General features: G+C 32.6%; 1 protein-coding gene across 1 annotated transcript; it reads left to right on the top strand.

Annotated features, from left to right (window-relative positions):
* The first annotated feature begins 2,943 nt into the window (after positions 1-2,943).
* Positions 2,944-14,973, top strand: LOC124370547. Its single transcript, XM_046828834.1, has 3 exons — positions 2,944-4,488; positions 14,367-14,504; positions 14,842-14,973. The coding sequence occupies exons 1-3, from the start codon at positions 2,944-2,946 to the stop codon at positions 14,971-14,973; spliced, it is 1,815 nt and encodes a 604-aa protein (XP_046684790.1).
* The last annotated feature ends 6,514 nt before the right edge of the window (positions 14,974-21,487 follow it).

Genomic DNA, 21,487 nt, shown 5'->3' with positions numbered 1-21,487 from the left:
AAATGTATCGAAATTAGGCGGGTTAGAGTTACGGGTGTGTTACTAATAGATAACTATCTAGCAATAGGATGAAGGATTAGAGGTTATGAATATATAAGAAATTAAAATATAACAATTACAAGAGAGCTGGTTATATATAATAATCACTAAGTTACACAGCATTACATGAAAACAACACGCAATAAAGCATTTACATGCTAGTAAAACTTCAACATGTGTTCATTAAGTAGAGTAATAGGCAAGTTATACCCTACAATAAAGAGTTAATGATAATCAATTACAGGATTGACATAGATATCAAAATGCAAGAGGGTGTAACGACAATATAGGTTATTATTTATCAATGATAATAAACCTTTACAGTCCCTGAGTCTCATGATGGTGATTTTGAGGGATAACTTAAAGATTTCATACCTGGTGAGACTTTGGTAAGTCAAGTTGTTAGTCTGTATAGTGAACTTAAACTTGGTACATTTTTAGAACACTTTATTAGTAGTTTTAGCTAAGAATAGAATATACGTATTGTCTTACATGTTCAGTTTTATAAACACAAATACTTTGTATTTTTCAGTTTTGTGGATTAATCACAGTTTCTTTCTTCATTTATATAATTTTACATAAATTTAGAAAAACAATACCCATAGCAATACACGTATGAAATATACAGCCTTTATACTGCTTATATACAGATAGGAAGAGTTACGACAGAGGCAACCAATAAAATATTTATATTTACCATTTAGAAGAGGTGCTACGCTGATCCTCTTGGGTCCGTTATCGATGAGATGGTGAAATTCCGCATCATAGTCTACGGCAGAGTTAACGAACACTAACCGTTATTCTTCAAACCACGCAAAACTCTATGCTAAATGTTACTGTGGCCCATGTCAAATCTTTTAAAGATTATAAGTTCAAAAATTTGGTTTTCATGGAGACGACGATATATATTGTTACAAAATCTCTTATCTAAACAAACTTTATTATCTAATACCTTAAAACGATAAATATTTGTACGCATATATTTAATATAATATTATCTCGGAAACGGCTCAAACGAATTTCATGAAATTTTGTATTCAGGGGTTCAAGGGCGATAAATATCTAGTTAAGTTTTATTTTTAGAAAACGTTGTTTCATCCGTGTTTTCAAGCAATGACAAACTGCTACTAAGCCAATATTTATTTATTTCGTTACATTCTATAGTAAATAACATCTGGTCAATGGCATCTGGCATATAACATCTGATGTATCATATTATACTTATAATAAGCCAATCATTAATGCTGATGTTTCATCAAATACGCCAAAGAGTAAAAATAATTTTTGTATAAATTTACGAAGGTTAAAACGGAGAAGAAATTTTGCTTTTAATACAAGTTAAATAATAATTTCACGCCTTTTAGAATTAAACATATTTATCCTTTTCATATACTTCGTCTCACACTTGGTGCCAAATTGAAATGCTTGCAAACATGAATTAACAATATTCAAGCATAAGGGTCTCATGATTTAGATGTTTCGATGTCTAAAAGATTTGCGGCAGCGTGCGGCACAACGTGCAGTTAACTAAAATGACGAGCAACGAGAAAAAGAACCAAGATGTCAAGACGGAAGACGTCGAAGGGTTTTGAAACTTAATAATTATTTACTGAAGTACGAGTATAAATGTGTTGTTACTGCAGCTGTGCAATATTACGCCTTTCAAATGTTGTGTATCCATTGCGGTGCATTGCATTTTCCCGTGGAACAGGTTTCTAATAGCATAAATATAAATTAGTTTGGTGAATGTTGTGTGCATGGTCAAATTTGAATGGAGCAACAACAATTTTCAAATGAATTTGTACGTCTTTTTTTATTTAAACCGTCACCCATATTCGGAAGAGTGTCGTAATAAAATAAGGAACATATATATATGTTTGTATATAAGGAGTTTGTATTTAATTCAAATAAGTCAGAAAGTGGAAAATCAAGAAACAACGCCAAAACTAATCAAGTTCTATCTCAATCGAAGGGTAGGCGTAGGTTACAGCCAAACTTTAAACTATCGAGTTCGGAAAACTTAGATTGTGACGAAAAAGTTATCCAGGTTAAAGAAAAGGATACTTATGCTGAAAAAGTGGTGAGAGGTCAAAATTCTGACAGTGACGGCTGGAACCGTGTTGGAAAAAAAGGGAAACCAATCAGAAATAGACCTAACTTTAAACCAAAATCAATAGTGATTGGTTCCAATGTTAAAAAGAGTGGGTTAAAAATTGCTGTGAGGACAAAACACGTATTTTTATCTAGGTGTTCTTCGGATACTTCTACAAATGAAATTGAAAACTATATGAAGCAGAACGGTGTTGGTGATATTAGGTGTGAGAAACTTCAAACTAGGTATTCAGACTACTCCAGTTTTAAAGTGAGTGTTGCTGAAAATCACCTTGATACTGTTCTGAACGCTGATTTCTGGCCGAAGGGTGCTTTTGTCAAGGAATATGTACAGCCACGTCAGGCTAGGGCTGGGTCGGGTACTGATGAACAGTTTGTAAGGTCTCAAACTTTTTTAGGGACAAACCAAGTTGGTCAAAGTCGCCCGAAATAAACCTCGATACTGGCACTAGTAGTAGGTCCTGCATGGAAACTGTTAGGTTATGTACAGTAAATGTGCAAAGTTTTAGGAGTAAAACAACTGAGCTTGAAGTGCTTTGTGATAGCAATGAACTTGATATCTTGTGTGTAGTTGAACATTGGATGACCAGGGATGAACTGTTGTATTATTCCAGTCTTTCTGATCTGGACTTGTCTGCTTACTTCTGCCGCCAAACTCCTACGGGTGGTGCAGCGGTATATGTTAGAAATTCTTTTAAATGTATGCCACTGGACCTTGAACGCTACAGTGAAGTGCAGCAAGCCGAATTTGCTGGTACTATTGTAAATGAAGTCTCGCTCGTGGTTTAAGCCATGTATCGTTCACCCCTTGGGCAGGTTGCAAGATTCCTCTACTTGCTTGAGTTGTGTCTTGGATTTTTGGTCACACTGGGCCTCTCAATAGTTATTGGGTGTGACCACAACATTAATTTATGTCTTAACTCGGATGATGCTCAAGACTTTTTAAATCTACTACGTAGTTTTAATTTTTATAGTAGTGTTTCCGAGCCTACACGAGGTGCTGCCTCCCTGGACTCATTTTTAACTAATATTGATAAGTGGAACTATGATGTATTGATAAGTGAATCTCAGATCGCTGACCATAAACATGTTTTTTTCACCATCAAGCATTGGAGGCCACAGGTCATAGATTTAGCAAGCGGTCCGTTGATTAAGACTGTAACCATTAGATCATTCAATGATACAAATTTCCAGTGGTTTGTGGAATCTGTCGCAGTCCAGGTCAGTTCCTGGCATGAACTTGCTCTATGTTTTCCTGCAGAAGCTGCATTTACTAGTTTTTTTCTTAGCTTTAAGAAGACATTTGATACTTTTTTTCCTGTGAAGCTGAAAAAACGTAGTCATACGGGAGGGAACAATGGAAAAAGGCATTTGGCCCGATCTGCAAACTGGTACACACCGGATTTAGCTGACCTACGTAGTCTCATTGGCATAGTGTGTGATATGTCTAAGAGTAGGTCCAATCTGAAACCTTGGGTGCAACATCTGAGGAGGGAATACCGTGCTAAGGTTATGGAGGCCAAACAGGCTGCCGTGGGAAACTTTATTGCGCAGTCTCAAAATCCATGCAAGGCAGCCTGGGACTATATAAATAGGAGTAAGCACCGAGTGTCTGCCCCTGACACCAATTTTGCCACAGCAGAAGTCTTCAATAACTCTGCCAAGGATCTTGTTAACTCCAGTAATTTGTCTCTGGTAACTCTTCCTAGTGGGAATGGGGACGCGTATCTAACTTCGGTCCCTGTGGTACCTTTTAATTTTGCGTGGAAGCTAGTTGCCGTGGAAGAAGTAATAAAAGTAGTGCATGGTTTTAAGAGTTCCAAGAGTAAAGACATCTATGACATGTCTGTGGATGTGTTAAGAAGGGTTATTTATAGTATAGCTCCTGCTCTAACAGACTTAATAAATTTGTGTCTTTCCGAAGGTGTTTTCCCTGAGGTTTTGAAGGCATCGAGGACTGTCCCCGTCTACAAGAAGGGTCCACAAAACGAGGTATCGAGCTTCAGACCTATATCTCTAATACCTATGTTTGCCAAGGTCATTGAGTCTGTCATGCTGGAGCAGCTGTGCAATTTTTTTGAGTCACATCACCTCTTGGTACCAGCACAGTTTGGCTTCAGAAGGCATAGATCTACTGTCGAAGCTGTGGACTCACTTCTTCAGGCCATTCTTAATTCTTTTGAAGCAAAAAGTTCTACTGCTGTACTGTTATGCGACCTTTCACGTGCCTTTGATTGCGTGTCGCACAAGATCCTCTTGAAGAAACTGGAAAGGTACGGTGTACGGGGTTGCGCCCTGAAAATCTTGAAATCTTACTTAGATCAAAGGAAACAGTCTGTAACCTGGGATGGTACAACCTCGAACCCCTTGGTTGTTGAACATGGAGTGCCTCAGGGTTCAATTCTGGGGCCATTTTTGTTTATCATTTTCATTAATGATATTTATTACAATGTAGCGGGTAATATTCTGTTGTATGCCGATGACTCAACCCTGTTTGCAACTCATAAGGACTCTACAACCGCAGAAACACTTGTTAAGAACCTTTTTACAAATGCTTCATATTGGTTCAGTTATAACAGTTTGTGCCTAAACCAGAACAAGACTCAGGCGTTTACTTTTAGCTTGTGCAAAAATGGTGTTAATGTGGAGGGAGTGAAGTTGCTTGGCTTTAATCTTGATTCAAAGCTTGTCTGGAATAAGCATATTGATGCCTTGTGTAGTAAGCTTAGTAGGGTAGTTATTTTGCTTCGAAAGCTTAAAGCAGAAATGCCCTTTGAGTTTCTTAAGTTAGCTTACTTTGCCTTTTTCCACTCCCACATTGTTTATGGTACCAGGCTTTGGGGACATTCTGCCAGTGTAATTAGAGTTCTTCGGTTACAGAAAAAAGCCCTTAGGGTACTAAGTGGGGCACAGTTGCTTGAACACTGTAAACCACTGTTTTCTCAACACCAAATTATGTTAGTGTACAATGTATATATATACCAATGTCTTTTAGCAACTAAACATAAAGAAGATGACTACATCACTAATGCAGGTGTACATGGGTATGAAACCAGGAGATGCCTTGATGTCCATGTAAATAGATCTAGGTTACACAAGATCTCAAATTGCTTCCCTATTATAGCCACTAAAATGTTCAACTCCATACCCCTTACAGTTAGACAGCTCCCGGTACAGAAGTTTGGGCCTGTCCTAAAATCCTGGTTATCAGATATCCCTTTCTACAGCCTTACTGAATATTTTGAATATGACCATTCCCTTCTGCTTGGCTATTTAAATTAATTTGTTTTTAATTTCTGCATGTGTTTAGTGTTACTATCTGTATATTGCATGACCCAATACTCTTTAGATTGATATAATGTACTTGAATGAATGAGACCTGATTACATAACGGTTCTTAGTCAAATCATGACTGTTTTGTATTCTTAGATGTAGTCTCTCACAAAATGTATGCCTAATTTTAGTTTTAATATTTACATTTACGCCTAGTTGTATTTATTTTTGTATTAGTGCAGGGCCTGTTATGTATTAATTAATCAATTAGTGCAGGGGCATGAACTAGTGCACACTGTTTGTAACTATTAGTCAAAACTTTATTTTCTTACATGTAGTAATTTTTAAATGTTGGTTAGTGTTTAATTTTAATACCTATTTTAATGCTTAGTTTTATTTATATTTTTAGTACATGACCTGATGGACATTTATTTGTGCACGGACTATAATTATTGCACGCAACTAAGTTTTGTAGTTGAATGTTGTTTTTACTAGACGTAGCCTATTACAATTTGTAGATCGGCTGAATAAATCATTTGAATCATTTTGAATCATTTTGAATATATATATACTGCTCAACACTCAGTATAAGTAATTTTATAAACTTATATTTTACTATTCCTTTCTTTACAGGTGCAAAAATGCGTTATATTTAGACGTTAAGATTTCCTGACTGCAAAAGAATCTCACATCCTTTTTTAATTATAGCTTTTACTAAACATTAATAATTTTTAATTTAATATAGATAAAACTCAATACATAAGGAAAGCTTGTTTCATTACAACAGTTACTGATTGCTGGACGATGTGCTTTTTTCTGCAAGGATGTTCTATATTGGATGTTGTCACTTTGCACATAGAAAGGTGGTTTTCATCCAGGTTGACTGAGAACTAAGATGGACGATGTTGAAGGGAGATTCGACAAAAATCTCATTGGCTGAGCGTTAGGGAAACCAAAACCATGAGGACTGAGCAAAATACATTTGTCTGTCTGTCTGTATATCTCAATAACTGACATATAGATTGCAAATCAGACATGAAACTTAATTTTGATATGAAGAAGTTCTATGTTGGTCCATGTCACAACATAGGATTTGGCTGAGCGTCAGCGAACATTTTTACACTGGTTCGAGTTAAAATATTATGATAATGAGAAAACATAAAATTAAAGTTGTCTTAGCGTATTTTAGTGTAATTATATGATGTATGTTTTAAAAATGAGTCTTTCAGGCTATCAACTTTAAATGCATGCAAATAAAACAGAAACCACGTCTCAGGAAGTGAATTGAAAATGTAATTTTAAATAAAACTATTGGGAAACTCAAACAATTGTGAAATCTTTTTGTCGTCCCCCAAATTCTGGGTCTTCATCAGGTGATCAAATATTAAATTTTACCTCGAAATCCTGAGCTACCTTTTTATTGTGGCTTAGTGTTGGGGTTTAGGGCCAATTAAAGAGAAGATTTTGAGTTAGTAGCGGTATCTTTCTGTTAGCTTTCATTTATATTAACAGAGACCTGGTTTCTAATCCCGATTTTAAAAATTTATATTGACGGGATAAATTTATATTCTGAGGTTCACATTAAATAGCGTTACAGGCTTTACTGGAATAGACATTAATAGAATTTTATATATCACAGATAAAACTCCACCCTTTGACAGTAAGTTGTCTATAAGCAGTACCTACATTTTCTTAAACTATAAACTTGTATACGGTTCAAAATGGTGAAGATAGTACACAGTCACTTGTCCCTTTTCATCATTTAAATTATTTTTATGCTGAAATAATATAGTTCACTTATGATAGTAAAATATCCCGAAACAAAGTTAAAAAATTATCAAGCTAAAAGAGTGATTAAAGTTTTTTTTAAGGGGAATACAAAGCGAACCATACGTAATTACTGTCAGAGCATTAGCGAAGCCAATTACTCAAGGAACTGGAATAGTTTCTGCCACCCTGTCTATCCGTCCTAACAAATCTCCACAACGAAGTGACGTATGGATTTGAATTGCAAGAATTCTACACGAACAACGAGAGATTTACCATTTACATGTCTCTTTATGGGATTTGGCTGAACATTGACAAAAATTGTTACTTTAACCTATGTTTTGATTTCATACTCCCGGCGTAACAAACCACTATTTAAAGTAACATGTTACAACATGTATGGTTTCTGTGACACGTAGTATTTCCAAGATGTACCGCCAATGTTGGTTGAATATGTGTGTTCAATACATTATTAAGTAAAATTGTCATCCAACACTTTTATCACACCAAAAATTTTAACTCATATCAGAAAAATGTGTCAAAAACAAGGACACATAATCCACTCAGTACCATTGGAAACGAGTGGGTACATTTGTATGATGAGATAGCAGAATATAAATTTGAACCATTCCATTAATTTCTATCAAAGGAAGTTACCACAACACTAAATGTTTGTAAACACATTCAGAGACGCTTGCTACGTTTCTAAAGAACCCATTTATACAAGCCTGTTTCAGACAGGTTGGAGAAAGGACCACTTCTCAAATGTAGGCTATATTACATTTAAAAAAGGCTATTCAGCAAACTCCTTCCAAAAGTTACTGCAATTTGTAATTAAATAGCCTATTGTTTCTTGGAAGTAAAGCAATTTCATGGTTTAAAGGACATGCATTCTATGTTATTACCAAATATCTGCATTGAAATAACATCATATATATTATACTTCTTCGAAGAATCTGAATATATGTGAGACGTTTTAAAATCTCAAATATGTATTAGATGACTTCGACTTATTACTAATCTAGCTGGAAAACTTTAATTTCTGCCTGCCTGTCTGTCCTCAAGATATTCTAAAAACGAACTGTAAACAAAAAATTTACATAAAACATTTAGAAAAGGAATTTTTTCCCTAACATATAATAATAGTAAGTTGTTAAGAACATGCAAAATTACAAGTTTTGGTACATGTAAATACTAGTTGATTTAATTAAACTTATTACAATTTATTATCTACAAACAAAAACCCAAATAAATAAAAATATAATACTAATAAAAAAATGTCATACAAAATTAAATGTACTTAATGTTTGAGCTCATTAATGGTAGTATTGAAAAAGAACTGTGGAGTGTTAGTACGTATATCACTGTAATAAAATTGTATGTATTCAAATAATGTGATACATAGAGTTACCAGTAAAGGTAACTGTTGTAACACTGTTTCTGAATCACTTGCATCTCAAATTATTGATTATTACGAGATGCCAATCATTTTGTTGTTGAGGTTTGTGATCAAAGTCATGAAATTGAAATAAAGAAAATATCAGTTAAATGATACAAAGTTAGCGTGTAGGCATACTTTGTAAAAGGTAGCAATTGATTCATCGATAACACCACCAGAAATGTTGCAATTTTAATTAAATTTGTTGAACAGTAAAATTTATGGAGAGAACTATTGCGTAATACAAGTAGTAACTATACCGTTTATTCCTTAACAGCACAAAGCCTGAGTGTATCACATTGAATAGTGACAATTATTAATATTTATACCAATTAAATTTAGTGATATAATAAATAATTCAATAATAAGTAAAGTGTAACACCCCGATTTCCCCATAAATACAGTTTGAAAATATTAATACAAGTTATATTATTTAAAATAAATATCATGTATAAGAAATTGGTAGTAATAATAAACTATATTAGTAATTAAATAATTGGGTACCTCTAGGTTGTGAGATATTTAAACTAAAGCTTGGTTACAATTCATTAAATAATACAAAAAAGAATAAACTGCAATATAAAATAATACAATGATTACTGCACAATGAAATATTAAATTTATTGATTTTTTCCTTATCCTACCTTCTTGATTATCAGAAATTTCCTACGAGTGTTCCAGCTTTTGCTGCAAAACAATGAAATATTCTGGGAAAACCAAAACTTTGTGAGCGTGCAAATTTAATAGAAATAAAACCCTTTGTTAAGAGCTAATTCCCCAGAGTAGAACCAGTTTTGTTTGCTGCCGGAACCTGCTTTAGACTTTCCCACGTGTGGTAAGTTACATTCATAATTACTTTTATACATTTTACGGTTTTTAACTTTTAAATATTTACATATTTAGCTGTTTCGTAACTTATATTAAACGTGGAACAGAAATATTATTATTATTTTAAAACATTCTAAATCTTTTCGAGACGATTAGCAATCTTTCCTTGGATAAACAATTTCCTCTAATTTCAAAAATATAAAAAAAACGATTTTCATAATTGGTCAGCCGTTTTAAAAATTAACATTTAGCAACCTATTTAGCAACGAAGTTTATTTATAAGACTAAATAATATTTGAGCTTACATGAAAATCATAAGGATAAAAATAAGTTTCTGTACCATATTTTTAATATGATTTTCTTAATGATTTTAACCGCTTGATATGAACTAATCTTATCATTTCTGTATGCAATAAAGTATTTTGCAATACTAACTCAGTTATAATTAATTATTAAAACGTAAATATGCTTGAAATTTCACCTGACATTTGGATTTGACCAATACTTTAATTTTCATTCTGTCTCATTTATATTTTAAGTTGAACATAAAAAGATTAAAACATTTTAAATAAAGATTGTATTACGCCTGAAATGAGATAGTAATTATGTACTCACCTAAAATGCTGGAGGGCACATTTTAGTATACGTTTAATCTTATAATCTTCTTGGAAATGGTTACATTCACCTTTGCACTGCAGTATAACCTTCCGAATTCCCTTGGTTTCTAGAAGTAAGTGGAGACGAAACGGAACACTTACACAAGCACACACGTGCACACGTTACCATTGTTACGACACATAAACGAACACCATCGTTACGAGCCCATAGTTTGCAAACGCAGAAACGCTAAAGAAACATCACAAGAAAACACAAAAGGAAACTCTGTCCATCTAAGATTATAAATTAATAAGTAAACTATTCAACTCAAATAATAATTTCTAAAAAGAGTAATTAAAATTATTACACTATGTCTTTTAAATTTGATCAAGTAGATAAGCTCTAAAAATTAGTAATATCGTGCAATTCTGAAACAACCATTGTATTCAAAGTAACTAAATATTTTAAGTAGGACAATACATTACCTAGTGTATGTGTAGTGTGTGTATTAGTGTGAGTGGGGCAACCTCCTGCCACATAGACCGCATCACCCTGGAACAATCAGAAAACAAACCATGTACTATATTAATTAATTAAACATTTCAGTTGATATCTTATGAACGTTTAAAAATATGGTGTTCCCAAATGTAATTTGTTTAAGGTAATATCTCTGATAGCAGTATATATTGACTTCTGTAATATTTCAAAGTAATAGTTTGCAAACGCAGAAACGCTAGAGAAACATCACAAGAAAACACAAAAGGAAACTCTGTCCATCTAAGATTATAAATTAATACGTATGATTAATGTGTTGGTTAACATTAATTCATACAACAATGCGTAAGCTTAAGTGTTATATTATGAGATAAATATAGTATACCTGAAAGTGTTGTGTAGTGAAGAATTATTGGTCGTGGTTAAATGTAGTTCTACACGCACTCACTCATTCACACTTTTTTCCATTCAACCAACTTTCATACTTTGTGTGTTTTGCAACACACGTGAAGAAGTGTTATATGATGAGAAGTGTCACAGAGAGGACGTCGGATCAACGTAGGACCGAGGCCACCTGAAAATAATCAGAACAAGACTCTCGAATCACAAATATGATACCAAGAAGATGCCTATTTCTCTTTCAAACTTATGGCATAATGCTGTAACAATCTAGACATGTGACCAAAACAGTTGTTTCAGAATGGCGTGAAAACTCATATCTGACATGTTTCAAAGACTTACGGTACCGAAGTTCCTCCCATTGAGAACGTAAAGTAAACCTGTATGCTGAAACAAAACGTCAGAATATGATTACAATTAGAGTCCTTGTAAATTATTCACAATAAATAGGGATATTAGTATTAAAGTAAATATGTATATTCTATACAACAAAGCAGAATAGGATCTTAAATGCATGATTTGAACAATGTTTATACATAATAAATAATTATAGCTCAAAGAAATGTCAAGACTATTGATTTAGAGGCATTTTAAATTTTACTCTAAATATATATTCAGAGAGTAGATTGAGTTCAGAAGAGGCCCATGCTCATAAATGCTTATAAACATGATGTGTGCATCGGATAGAATGGTGGAAAAACAACATAAGTTACGATTAAACAAATAAGTTTCCTATAAGACATCTTTCATTTCTAGTTAATTGACCTCAGTACCCTGATAATCTAAGTGATGCAGTGTTTTTAGATACTCAAATTTCGTCAATCGTAATGCAAAACACTACACGAAATATTTTTACTGTATAAGACAATGCAATTTATCTTATCAAAAAATAATCAAACTTACAGATAAGATGGAAATACATTGGTTTAATTTTCTCCTTCCATAACGTTTGCTGGTCTAAGACTATTGCATTAAGTGAAATTAAATGAACATAATACACCGTTAATAGAATTTATTTCATTGTATTGGGCAGAAAACCTCTTTTATATTTGTAAATCTTTTTCTTAAGTTTATTGTTATTTTATTTTATTGCTATAGTATAATTCTCGTTTTATAACGATCACCTCAGTTCTTACATGCCTTTGGTTATAAAATACCAACATGAACAAACTTTACAAAAGACCAACATTTTGCAGCACAGTCCTCATATGTAAAATATTTCAGGCTTCATACATTAAATAAATAGATCAACTGGTAGGTCAGCCCTGTTTTGAAGCAAGATTACTTTTATCCCTGAACACACTTTAAAACTAAGATCAAAAACAAAATCGTAATGCCTGAGCTACCGAAGGTATAGGGATTGCTTTTTTTACTTTTCCTCAGCCGTTCGTCATCTCTGGTGGGTTGTGAAAGTGACATTCAGTGCACAATCTGTTCCATTCATTTTGTTGGTGTGCATCAATAACTCTTGATTCCCAAATGTTTGTTTCAGTATTTTTGATTTAACGTACAGCTTAATTTATGCACCATGACTTTTATAAGTTTACCATTGACCATTCATTATATTTTCATTTTAGTGCATGCTTAATCTTAAGGGGATTTTAATACCTAAAGAAAGTTTATATAATATACGCTACTGTCATCATTTAGTTCACTCCTGCTTAAGTCATTTGATTTGCTTCTTTCATCACTCACAAACTTAAGCTCAAGCTGTGGCAACCAACTTAGCTTAGTGGTTATAATCAAACCATTATAAACTAATTCATAACTCTACGATAATTAGTTTTTTGAAGTAATGTTATTTTACATTGTTGGTTTATCCAAAGTTATGTATAGTATGCAATCAAGAAAGGATTTCCTGAAAATCTGGAGGTCCATTCTGCACCAATCATAGAAAACAAAATCCTTAAACCCGTTTGTCTCGTTTTTCGCGATTCATCTTAAGATGAGCATGGCACAAAACACATTGTGACTTCCACGGTGGCCCTGCATTAGACCTATTAAAAGTTGATGTCAGTCTTAATAGTTATCGGCTCAATACACGATCACAAACGCTTCGCATCGGTACATTTCCTGATTAGCTGGATCAAATACATTCCCATCTGCTTCCACCTCCTCTTAACTCTGTCTTGGAATAATCTATCTCAACATACTCGTAGTGAGGCGTTCTCTATGCTCCACTTCCGGTATTTCTTTATGAAAAACGCCTTTATTGAAGAGACGGAGCTAGAGCTGTCAGTCCTCTCTCTACCACTTAACCTCAATATAACCTAAATACATGTATTTCGTTGTTTCGTTATGATTTTTCGTTGTTGACTTTACCTGGAAGATATGTCATAGAAATTCGTCAATAATGTTTAGGTGAGACAGGTAGCGTTGCAATTACTGACATTTCTAATCTTACGTTTGCATACTTCTATCTACAAGTAACCCTAGTTTATGGTATATTAGTAGTTTAATGTCTCTGGTATTAGAGAAATTACTGTCATTTGATGAATTATTCGATGGAATCTACCCTGTGTTTATCTAAAATAAAGAATTTTGTCAACTATTGACGTACTTTGAATAAGGTTTAGTAGCTATATATGTGGACAAAGGTAGTTAATTATCTGTAGCGGAATAAACTATACTAAGTTAGGAAAAGACTTACCTCAGTCTAATAGCAACTATATTACCTCTGTGTATTATTGATTTCGTGCAAATGATTAATGATATTGAAGTAAATGAAATTACATGAAAGTAATTTAATTTCTAAGTAATGAGCTAAAAGTTATTAAAAAAATTGAGAATACTCATTTTAATTACATAAATAATATAATATACAAGAAAAAAAAATACAAATGAATTATGTTGGATTTTTTCAACATCTATAACTTACCTATTCACTGTACCTTTATTCACATAATTGCTCACTATTAGAAAAAACTACTTTCCAAACATAAACGTTGGTATAGAAAATGAATGTAGTCTATCATTTTAAAACTGTACTGAAATCACATATTTGGTTATTTTCCATGATTAATTCAATAAAACATATTTAACTGTACTCACTGTGATATGAATCAAATAAATATTTCCATCCATAACATATATTACATCACAATAAATTATTCTATGAAGTACCTTAGTTAGTTATGAAGTAAACATATATGAAGTAACTTATATGCTTCACCTGAAAGATGTTTAGAACATCAACTAATTTTGATAGTTTAAAGCTCTTTTGAAAGAAAAGAAGATTGATTAAAAAAGTATTCAATCTCTACTTTTTGCATAGCTGTATTGAAATAATAGATTTAGTCTACATGAAGAGAAAGATTAATGATTAGACACTTTGATCGGTTTGAAGCTAGCTGTAAATTTGAAAGTTACTATAGCAATATAAACTGTTATGTACTGCTACGTGAATTGTGTTGTATAGAACGCAGTGCGCCACAACCTGTCTCTCCATAAATGTTTCATGCGTGTGGAGAACGTGAAGGGTGCCGTCTGGACAGTGGACGAGATGGAGTTTTACAAACGTCGTCCGCAACGGTGCCTCATCGGGTATGTCTACCGGGCAATTCGGTTGAGACTCCTGTAGCTCCTTTTAGCAAGCATTTCAGTCCGAATTTTTAACACTCTTTCAATCTTTTTTCACTTCTCTTTTAATTGTTTGTGTTTTCCTTCCTTCGCTTTTCTTTGTAAATACCGCGCACCGCACAACAGTAAGTCAGAACAGAACAGGTCTACATCAACGTCGGCCGCTACAGACACTCAGGTACATTCGTGCTGAACATGTCTTGCTCATAAGGCAGTTACCAGGAGTCCGTCTTTTTATATCTTTTCTCTCTCTCTCTCTTTCTTAACTTTGTCTTTTACACTATTTTCTCTGTGTTGATGGTCTGTGTATACAGAACGCCATCCGCACCAATCTCTCTCTATACAAGTGTTTTGTTCGATATGAAGATGACTTTGGCTCTTTCTGGATGGTGGATGACGCAGAGTATGTCAAGAGGCGGCACTTATCGCGTGGCATTGGTCAATAGATACAGTACTGTCACCCCTGCTAAATCTGCTACAAAATACAACTGAGTTCAATTCTCAAAACGATCGTGTTTACTGATCTGTTGAACAAGATCAGGAAACGCATCCAGTAATCAGTACCGATGACACAATGCCATATATTGTTTGGCGAAGGCATGTAATTGGGTAAGGAAACATATTTATTGAAACTTCATATTTATATAACATACTAATAGCAGAAAGGTATCATCACTGAGATACTTATACTGAAATTTAAATCATACACAGTAAAAGGCTAAGCATAGTATTTCTAGCAAAGAAAATTACAGGAGTTGTTTTTTTGGATAAAAACTAAAGGCGGGATGGGACGTTCATAATCACGGGTTAGTTTATAAGAATGTAAGACCTCGGAATTTGGATATGAGTTCAAATCTTGCCAGTGAGCATCAGTATTTTCATAAGTAACGTCGGCCTTGTACATTAACGACTCTCCTCATGATTTTAATTTATAAGTTCCTACAAAAAAAAAAACAAAAAACAAAAACTATGGATAGATATAACTCAACGGCCTCGATTTATTAAGTATACAAATTTATACCAGGTGGAAAATGTATCGGAGTTAGGAAGAGTTATGGGAGTATGGTTAATATATAGGTACATATATAGCAATAGGAAGGAATATTATAGGTTGCGCATATAAGATATTAAAGTATAAGAACTATAATACAACCGGATACAAAAATACAAAAATTTGAAACTCTTTAATGTGGGTAAGTTACAGCATTACGTGAAAAAAAACAATCAATCATTTAAATGCTAGTTATACTTCAACATGGGTTGATTTTTTATAGCAATTCAAGGAGAGTAATAAGCCTACTGTACCTCAAAAGAAAGCAGTAAATGCTAGGTAGGTAAGGGACTGACAGATATAAACATTCCTGAGTAAGCAACTACAACTAGGAGTACCGTAGTTATTGCTATTATTTATCAGTGCTAATTCCAATACTAATTAATTCTTACAGTACCATAGTCTTATGATGATGTCTGTAAAGGATATCTCAATAATGTATGTAGTGTGAATCGTAGGTATTTAGTCTGTGTAATAAACTTTATAATAGGTGTAACTTTTAGAAATGTTGTACTGGTAACTATGCTAATAATAGAAATAATTTTTCCTTTTATTGGGTTACCCATTACAGTCAAATTTTTAATATTTAAAAAAAATACTTTTGTATTGTTTTTTGTGGATTAACCTCAGTGTTTGTTTCTTTATTAATGTAATATTATATAGTTTTACAACAAACAATACCCAGCAGCAATAGACGTATGCCATTTTCATACGACTTACTGTATATATAGATAGGAAGAGTAACGACTGAGACGAGACATAAAATATTTATATTTACCATTTAGAAGAGGTGACAGGCTGATCATTTTGGTCCCTTATCGATGAGATATTGAAATTCCCAATAATAGTGTAAGGCAGAGTTTACGTCCACTAACCGTTGTAAACTCTCACTAATAGTCAGCAAACCAATTTTTACGCTTTATGTAGATGTGCCTCATGATAAATATTTTGAATTTTAACAATTTAAAAATCAGTTTTCATGGAAACGATGATTTGCATTATTACAAAAACAAAAGTGCTACACTGTCGATATTTATTAATATTATTTGTTTACATTCTGTAGTAAATGACATCTGGTCAATGATATCTGATAATGTTAACATCGGACGTATCATAACAAGAGTAGTAAGCCAATCCTCACAGCTGATATTTCATCAGAAATGCCAAATAGTACAAATATAATTCCTGTATAAATTAACGAATGATCAAACCGAAAGGAAATTTTGGTTTCAATATAAACTGATAAATAATTTTACTTCTTTTAAAATTACATTTATTTATCTATTTCGTATAAATCGTCCCACACGTTCTGCTAAGGTCAAATGCCTGCAAACTTTTAACATTATATGAGCAGAAAGGTCTCATGATTTAGATGTTTCAACGTCTGCAAGATATGCGGCAGCGTGCGGCACAACGTCTAGTTAACGAAAATGACGAGCAACGGGAATACCGATTAGAAGAACCAAGACGTTAAGAAGGAAGACGTCGATTGGTTTTTTAATTTAATAATTATTTACCTAAATACGAGTATAAATGTGCTTTTACTGCAGCTGTGCAATATTACGCCTTAGAAACATTTGAAACTCTGTCTATCCATTGCGGTGCATTGCATTTCCCCGACGAATGGGTTTCTTATCACATAAATAGAATTTGTTTGGTGACTGCTGTTTGCATGTAAGAACTGTAATGGAGCAACCAATTTTTCAAATGGATGAATAAAATTTTTAAAACTGTTACCCGTATTCGGAAGTGTTTCCTAATAAAATAAGAATCATAAACACATCTTTTACTGCAGAAGATGACAGAACAATAAATAGTCTTGGCATTAAAAATTATGTTTGTAGACACGTATATTATAAAATGATTCCCAAATCACGATTTACTATAAAAAATACCAGCAAAGCTCGGTTTCCTGATATTATATAGTGGAAAATGTTCTGATTATACTATTACTTGGTTTTAGTGTTTAGAACTTCATAATTTGTATTTATATAAAAATTGTTCTATGCCCACAAAAGCATAACCATTTCCTGTTATGAAAATTAAAAATTTTTTATTGTGGCAGTATTTCAGTATACCAGTATTTCTATTATAGTAACATCGTTACTTTTAACATAATTCTTAATATTCTTCTTCATACTTTGTTTTGAATATTACATATTTTTAAGATAATTGTTATCCAAATCTGCCTTGGTTGAATCTTAGTAATATTTTTAATAATTAATTATAATACATTAATGGAGGTACGTCCATTAAAAAAGTCGTATGAATTATGAATAACACATACACACTTTTTGTTAAGTAGTTATTACTTTTAAATATTGACATTAAATAATAATAAATGAGCTATTAACGTTTGTTTTTTAAAGCTTAGGACAAGTTGACGTAGGTTTGAGCTCTAGTGTCATTTCTGTTTATTAAGGCAATGCGTCCCTACAACTTCTTCAGATTTAATTTTGTTTCTAAAACCCTTTTCGTCCAAATTTGTTGCAAAATATTTACGTTTAATTTATTACTTTTTCTTAGTGTTTATAATGATATGAAATTAAAACTGTTGTGAATTATTACAACACAATATTAATCATTGAGAATAATGACTACAGAATCTTGCGTCTTTTACAAAAAAAACTAATCATCCAATAAAAACTGCTAAATCTATGTATAACTTTTTTAAGTAAGGTTTATATTAGAACTTAATAAATCCAATATAAATATTTTAGAAGTACGAGTAGGGTATTACTTATTTTCATTAATAATATATTCACTTTACAGTTAGTGATGTTAAAGCTGGTAAAGACTTTAAGAAAACTAACTTATAAATAAATAAACATTTTTAAAACCAAATAACCAAATATTTTTGTCTTATTTGAATGCTAAGTATTGCGTTAATAATTAATATTAATATAAGACTCCATATTCCTTACTTGAAACGCAATTAGTGTTATTACTTCCACCAGCTATCTCCATTTGTTACAACACCTGATGTTGGCACTCTGAACGTAGTGTGAATGTTATTTCTAAGGTGTACAGTACAACATAAAAAGAAAATATAAATGAATGTAAACTAAATGTGTCAGAATCTTTAATTAAATTGTATAAAACTGTATAAATAAAGGAAAGGGAATTCAATTGATTATCGGTTTATAGTTTAAATATTTATACTAACCCAATATTTATGTGGATACATTTTGGTAAATATTTGTGATAAATGTTAAGTCTTTTTAGTATACAGGGTGCTTTACAAAGAATGTGAAGGAATATTTTTAATTCGTTGAAAAGAGAAAACTATTATTAACCAAACATATATTAACACAGGCAATACTGCGTATTAACCACTATTGTGCAATCCGATTCCATAAATAAATACACAGATAAACATATACTTGTTGGGTTATATTACATTCTGATCCTAATTTTCTCTTATTCAACTGTCTTTCCTACCGTCAGAAGAAAGATTAAGTTTTAACTGGTTTATAACTCACAGTTGAACTTAACTGTAGATTTTCGGTTATCACTTGGGTACAGAAAACCCCACTAGTGCACTTATACATCATGGCAATTCACTTATATACATATTATGGCTTAACACACCACAAATCTCCAGATATCGAGGTGGAAGGGTGAATGAATAAGTCTAGTAGACTGTTGTGATGACTGTTGGATGGAGCTCCTTAGAGTTAAAGGGTGGTAAGTGATTTCCTGTGCTGTTTTGATTTAATTGGAAAGGCTGGCGTAGAGCTGGATCCTCTTTCTTCTAAGACGACATAACAAAAAAAGTATCCGCTATATCTCCACTTAGGATATCGACAGAAAGTTGCTCGTACTTCCACCAAAATAGAGCCCATGTTTATATTTTTTACGCAACAAGGTGATTTTATTACCAACCTGGCACTGTGGTACAGATTCGGGAACATACAAGTACATAGACAAATCTTAATACCTGTAGCATCGACTGGCTATTAAATTCACCTTTACGTATTCGTATTTCACACTATATGATGTTTGGAGATTAAATTTGCTCAAAAATAATTTTATTGTTCTAACTTGAGATACATAAACGAGGAGAACGCTCACTGTCCTCAAATTATTTTTACGCTGCTTCTAGAGTGATATGATATTTAGCATCGGTAAGTTTTGGAGCAGGGTTCCCCTCTTGTCAAAAAACCATGAGGATGGATAACGCCAATTATATCAGTCATGTCAGCTTGTAGGAAGGGGAAGATGGCTCTTTGCCAACTTCTTCAGTCAAAGTGAATAGGGAAAATCGGAAGAGACAATACTCCCTAATGTTTAGTATTGAAAAAGCCATTAAAATAAATATAGTGTCACCTATTCCACCAGCCATCCTCAACAGCAAACAGACCAACTAGTTCTTTTTACCTCAATATTTCGGAATTAGCGGTTAGGTAGATCCCACTCCTTTATATCTGTTTAGTTACTCAGATGAAAGTGACAGATCGGTTTTACTTTACATAGTATAAGTTCTACAGGCAAGTGTAAATCAACTGAGCCAGAAGTAAATACTTCTCTGTAAGGTAAGAGAGCAAAGATTTTGTTTCAAATTAATTAAAAGATCATTAACTTATAAGAATATGTCCCAATTGACTGTTTCAGAGATTCAGAATACATAGTCTTAAGCATGATTAAGATGAGTCATAGGAAAATTTGATATTATCGCATGAATGTATATCTGAGCTTACAATACAATTGATTTATAATGGTTTATTTTAACATATGGTGATGCTTATTACTGTCACATGTCACCAAAGATTGCTCTCTCTTCTGTCAAGTCGTCCTTAAAAACCGATTTAATGCACCAAAACAGTAGAATCGTAGGTTAAAACGATCGATTGATGTAACTTTCTCATTTTAAGACACAAGCTGTTGAATGAGGACGTGACTAGAATGCCTGTTACAGACATAAGGTGCGTCCAAAGTAACATCTCCACAGTTCACAATGATCTCTACACAATTTTATTTGGTGAAGCCACATGTAATCATCTTTATAGCGAGTTCAAAGACTATTTGAAAGTAAATGCTTTATATTGCAGTCATGTTTAAATATAACCTAAAATACTTTAAAATATTATTTATGTAGTATTAATTAAAAAGATTATACTTCCGGCTGTACAGACTTAACATTTTCTTATGCCAAAAATATTTCCTAAGGTTTTTTACGTCACCACTATTGCGGTTTGTATAAAATTTTGCTTTGCATTAAAAAAGTAGGCTATACAGTAATATGTTTATTATACCTTTTACTAATTTTTCTTTTTTTACCAGATTTAATTTTTCAATCTATAAACCACTGTGTAATACAAAACTCTCAGGTGTGGACTTGTATTTAAACTTATTAATTTGCATACAGTAGATATTAATCAAATTACGTTCTATAATACGTCATGCTATATTGACGCAACCAAAATACCTTAGAATAATAAAGTTTTATACATAGAAATTATAATACGAAATGAATTATTGCTTTGTGAGAATATAAATCTTGTAAATTATTGACGATTTGAGAATATTCATAAAAAGTAAATTTACGAGGAAATATACGCTTTTGTAACAGTTTAAAGCTACATAACAATAAAGTATAACCTACTGCAGGGAGGAGGTGACTCACTCGCTAATATATCCATATATATGTAGAAAAAGGCCAACATATTAATATTAATTAACTATATGTCGCAATACGCTTCTTCAGGTCAAAGCAACATAACAAAACACATAAAATAATTAAAAACATACATGTAAACAGATAATTTAATTAATAAGCATAATATTCTTGAAATGATAAACATATGATCAAACTGTGGATGTAAAGATGTGATGAGTGTTCAGATGATTTAAATTTATCGAAGATTTAATCCATAAGGAAATTAAGATTTTGTGACAATTTGACATGC

This window comes from Homalodisca vitripennis, unplaced genomic scaffold (assembly GCF_021130785.1).
Source record: "Homalodisca vitripennis isolate AUS2020 unplaced genomic scaffold, UT_GWSS_2.1 ScUCBcl_265;HRSCAF=1838, whole genome shotgun sequence".
NCBI classification, from domain to species: domain Eukaryota; kingdom Metazoa; phylum Arthropoda; class Insecta; order Hemiptera; family Cicadellidae; genus Homalodisca; species Homalodisca vitripennis.
The sequence above is the reverse complement of the archived record's forward strand: the minus strand, read 5'-3'. Positions and strand labels throughout refer to the sequence as shown.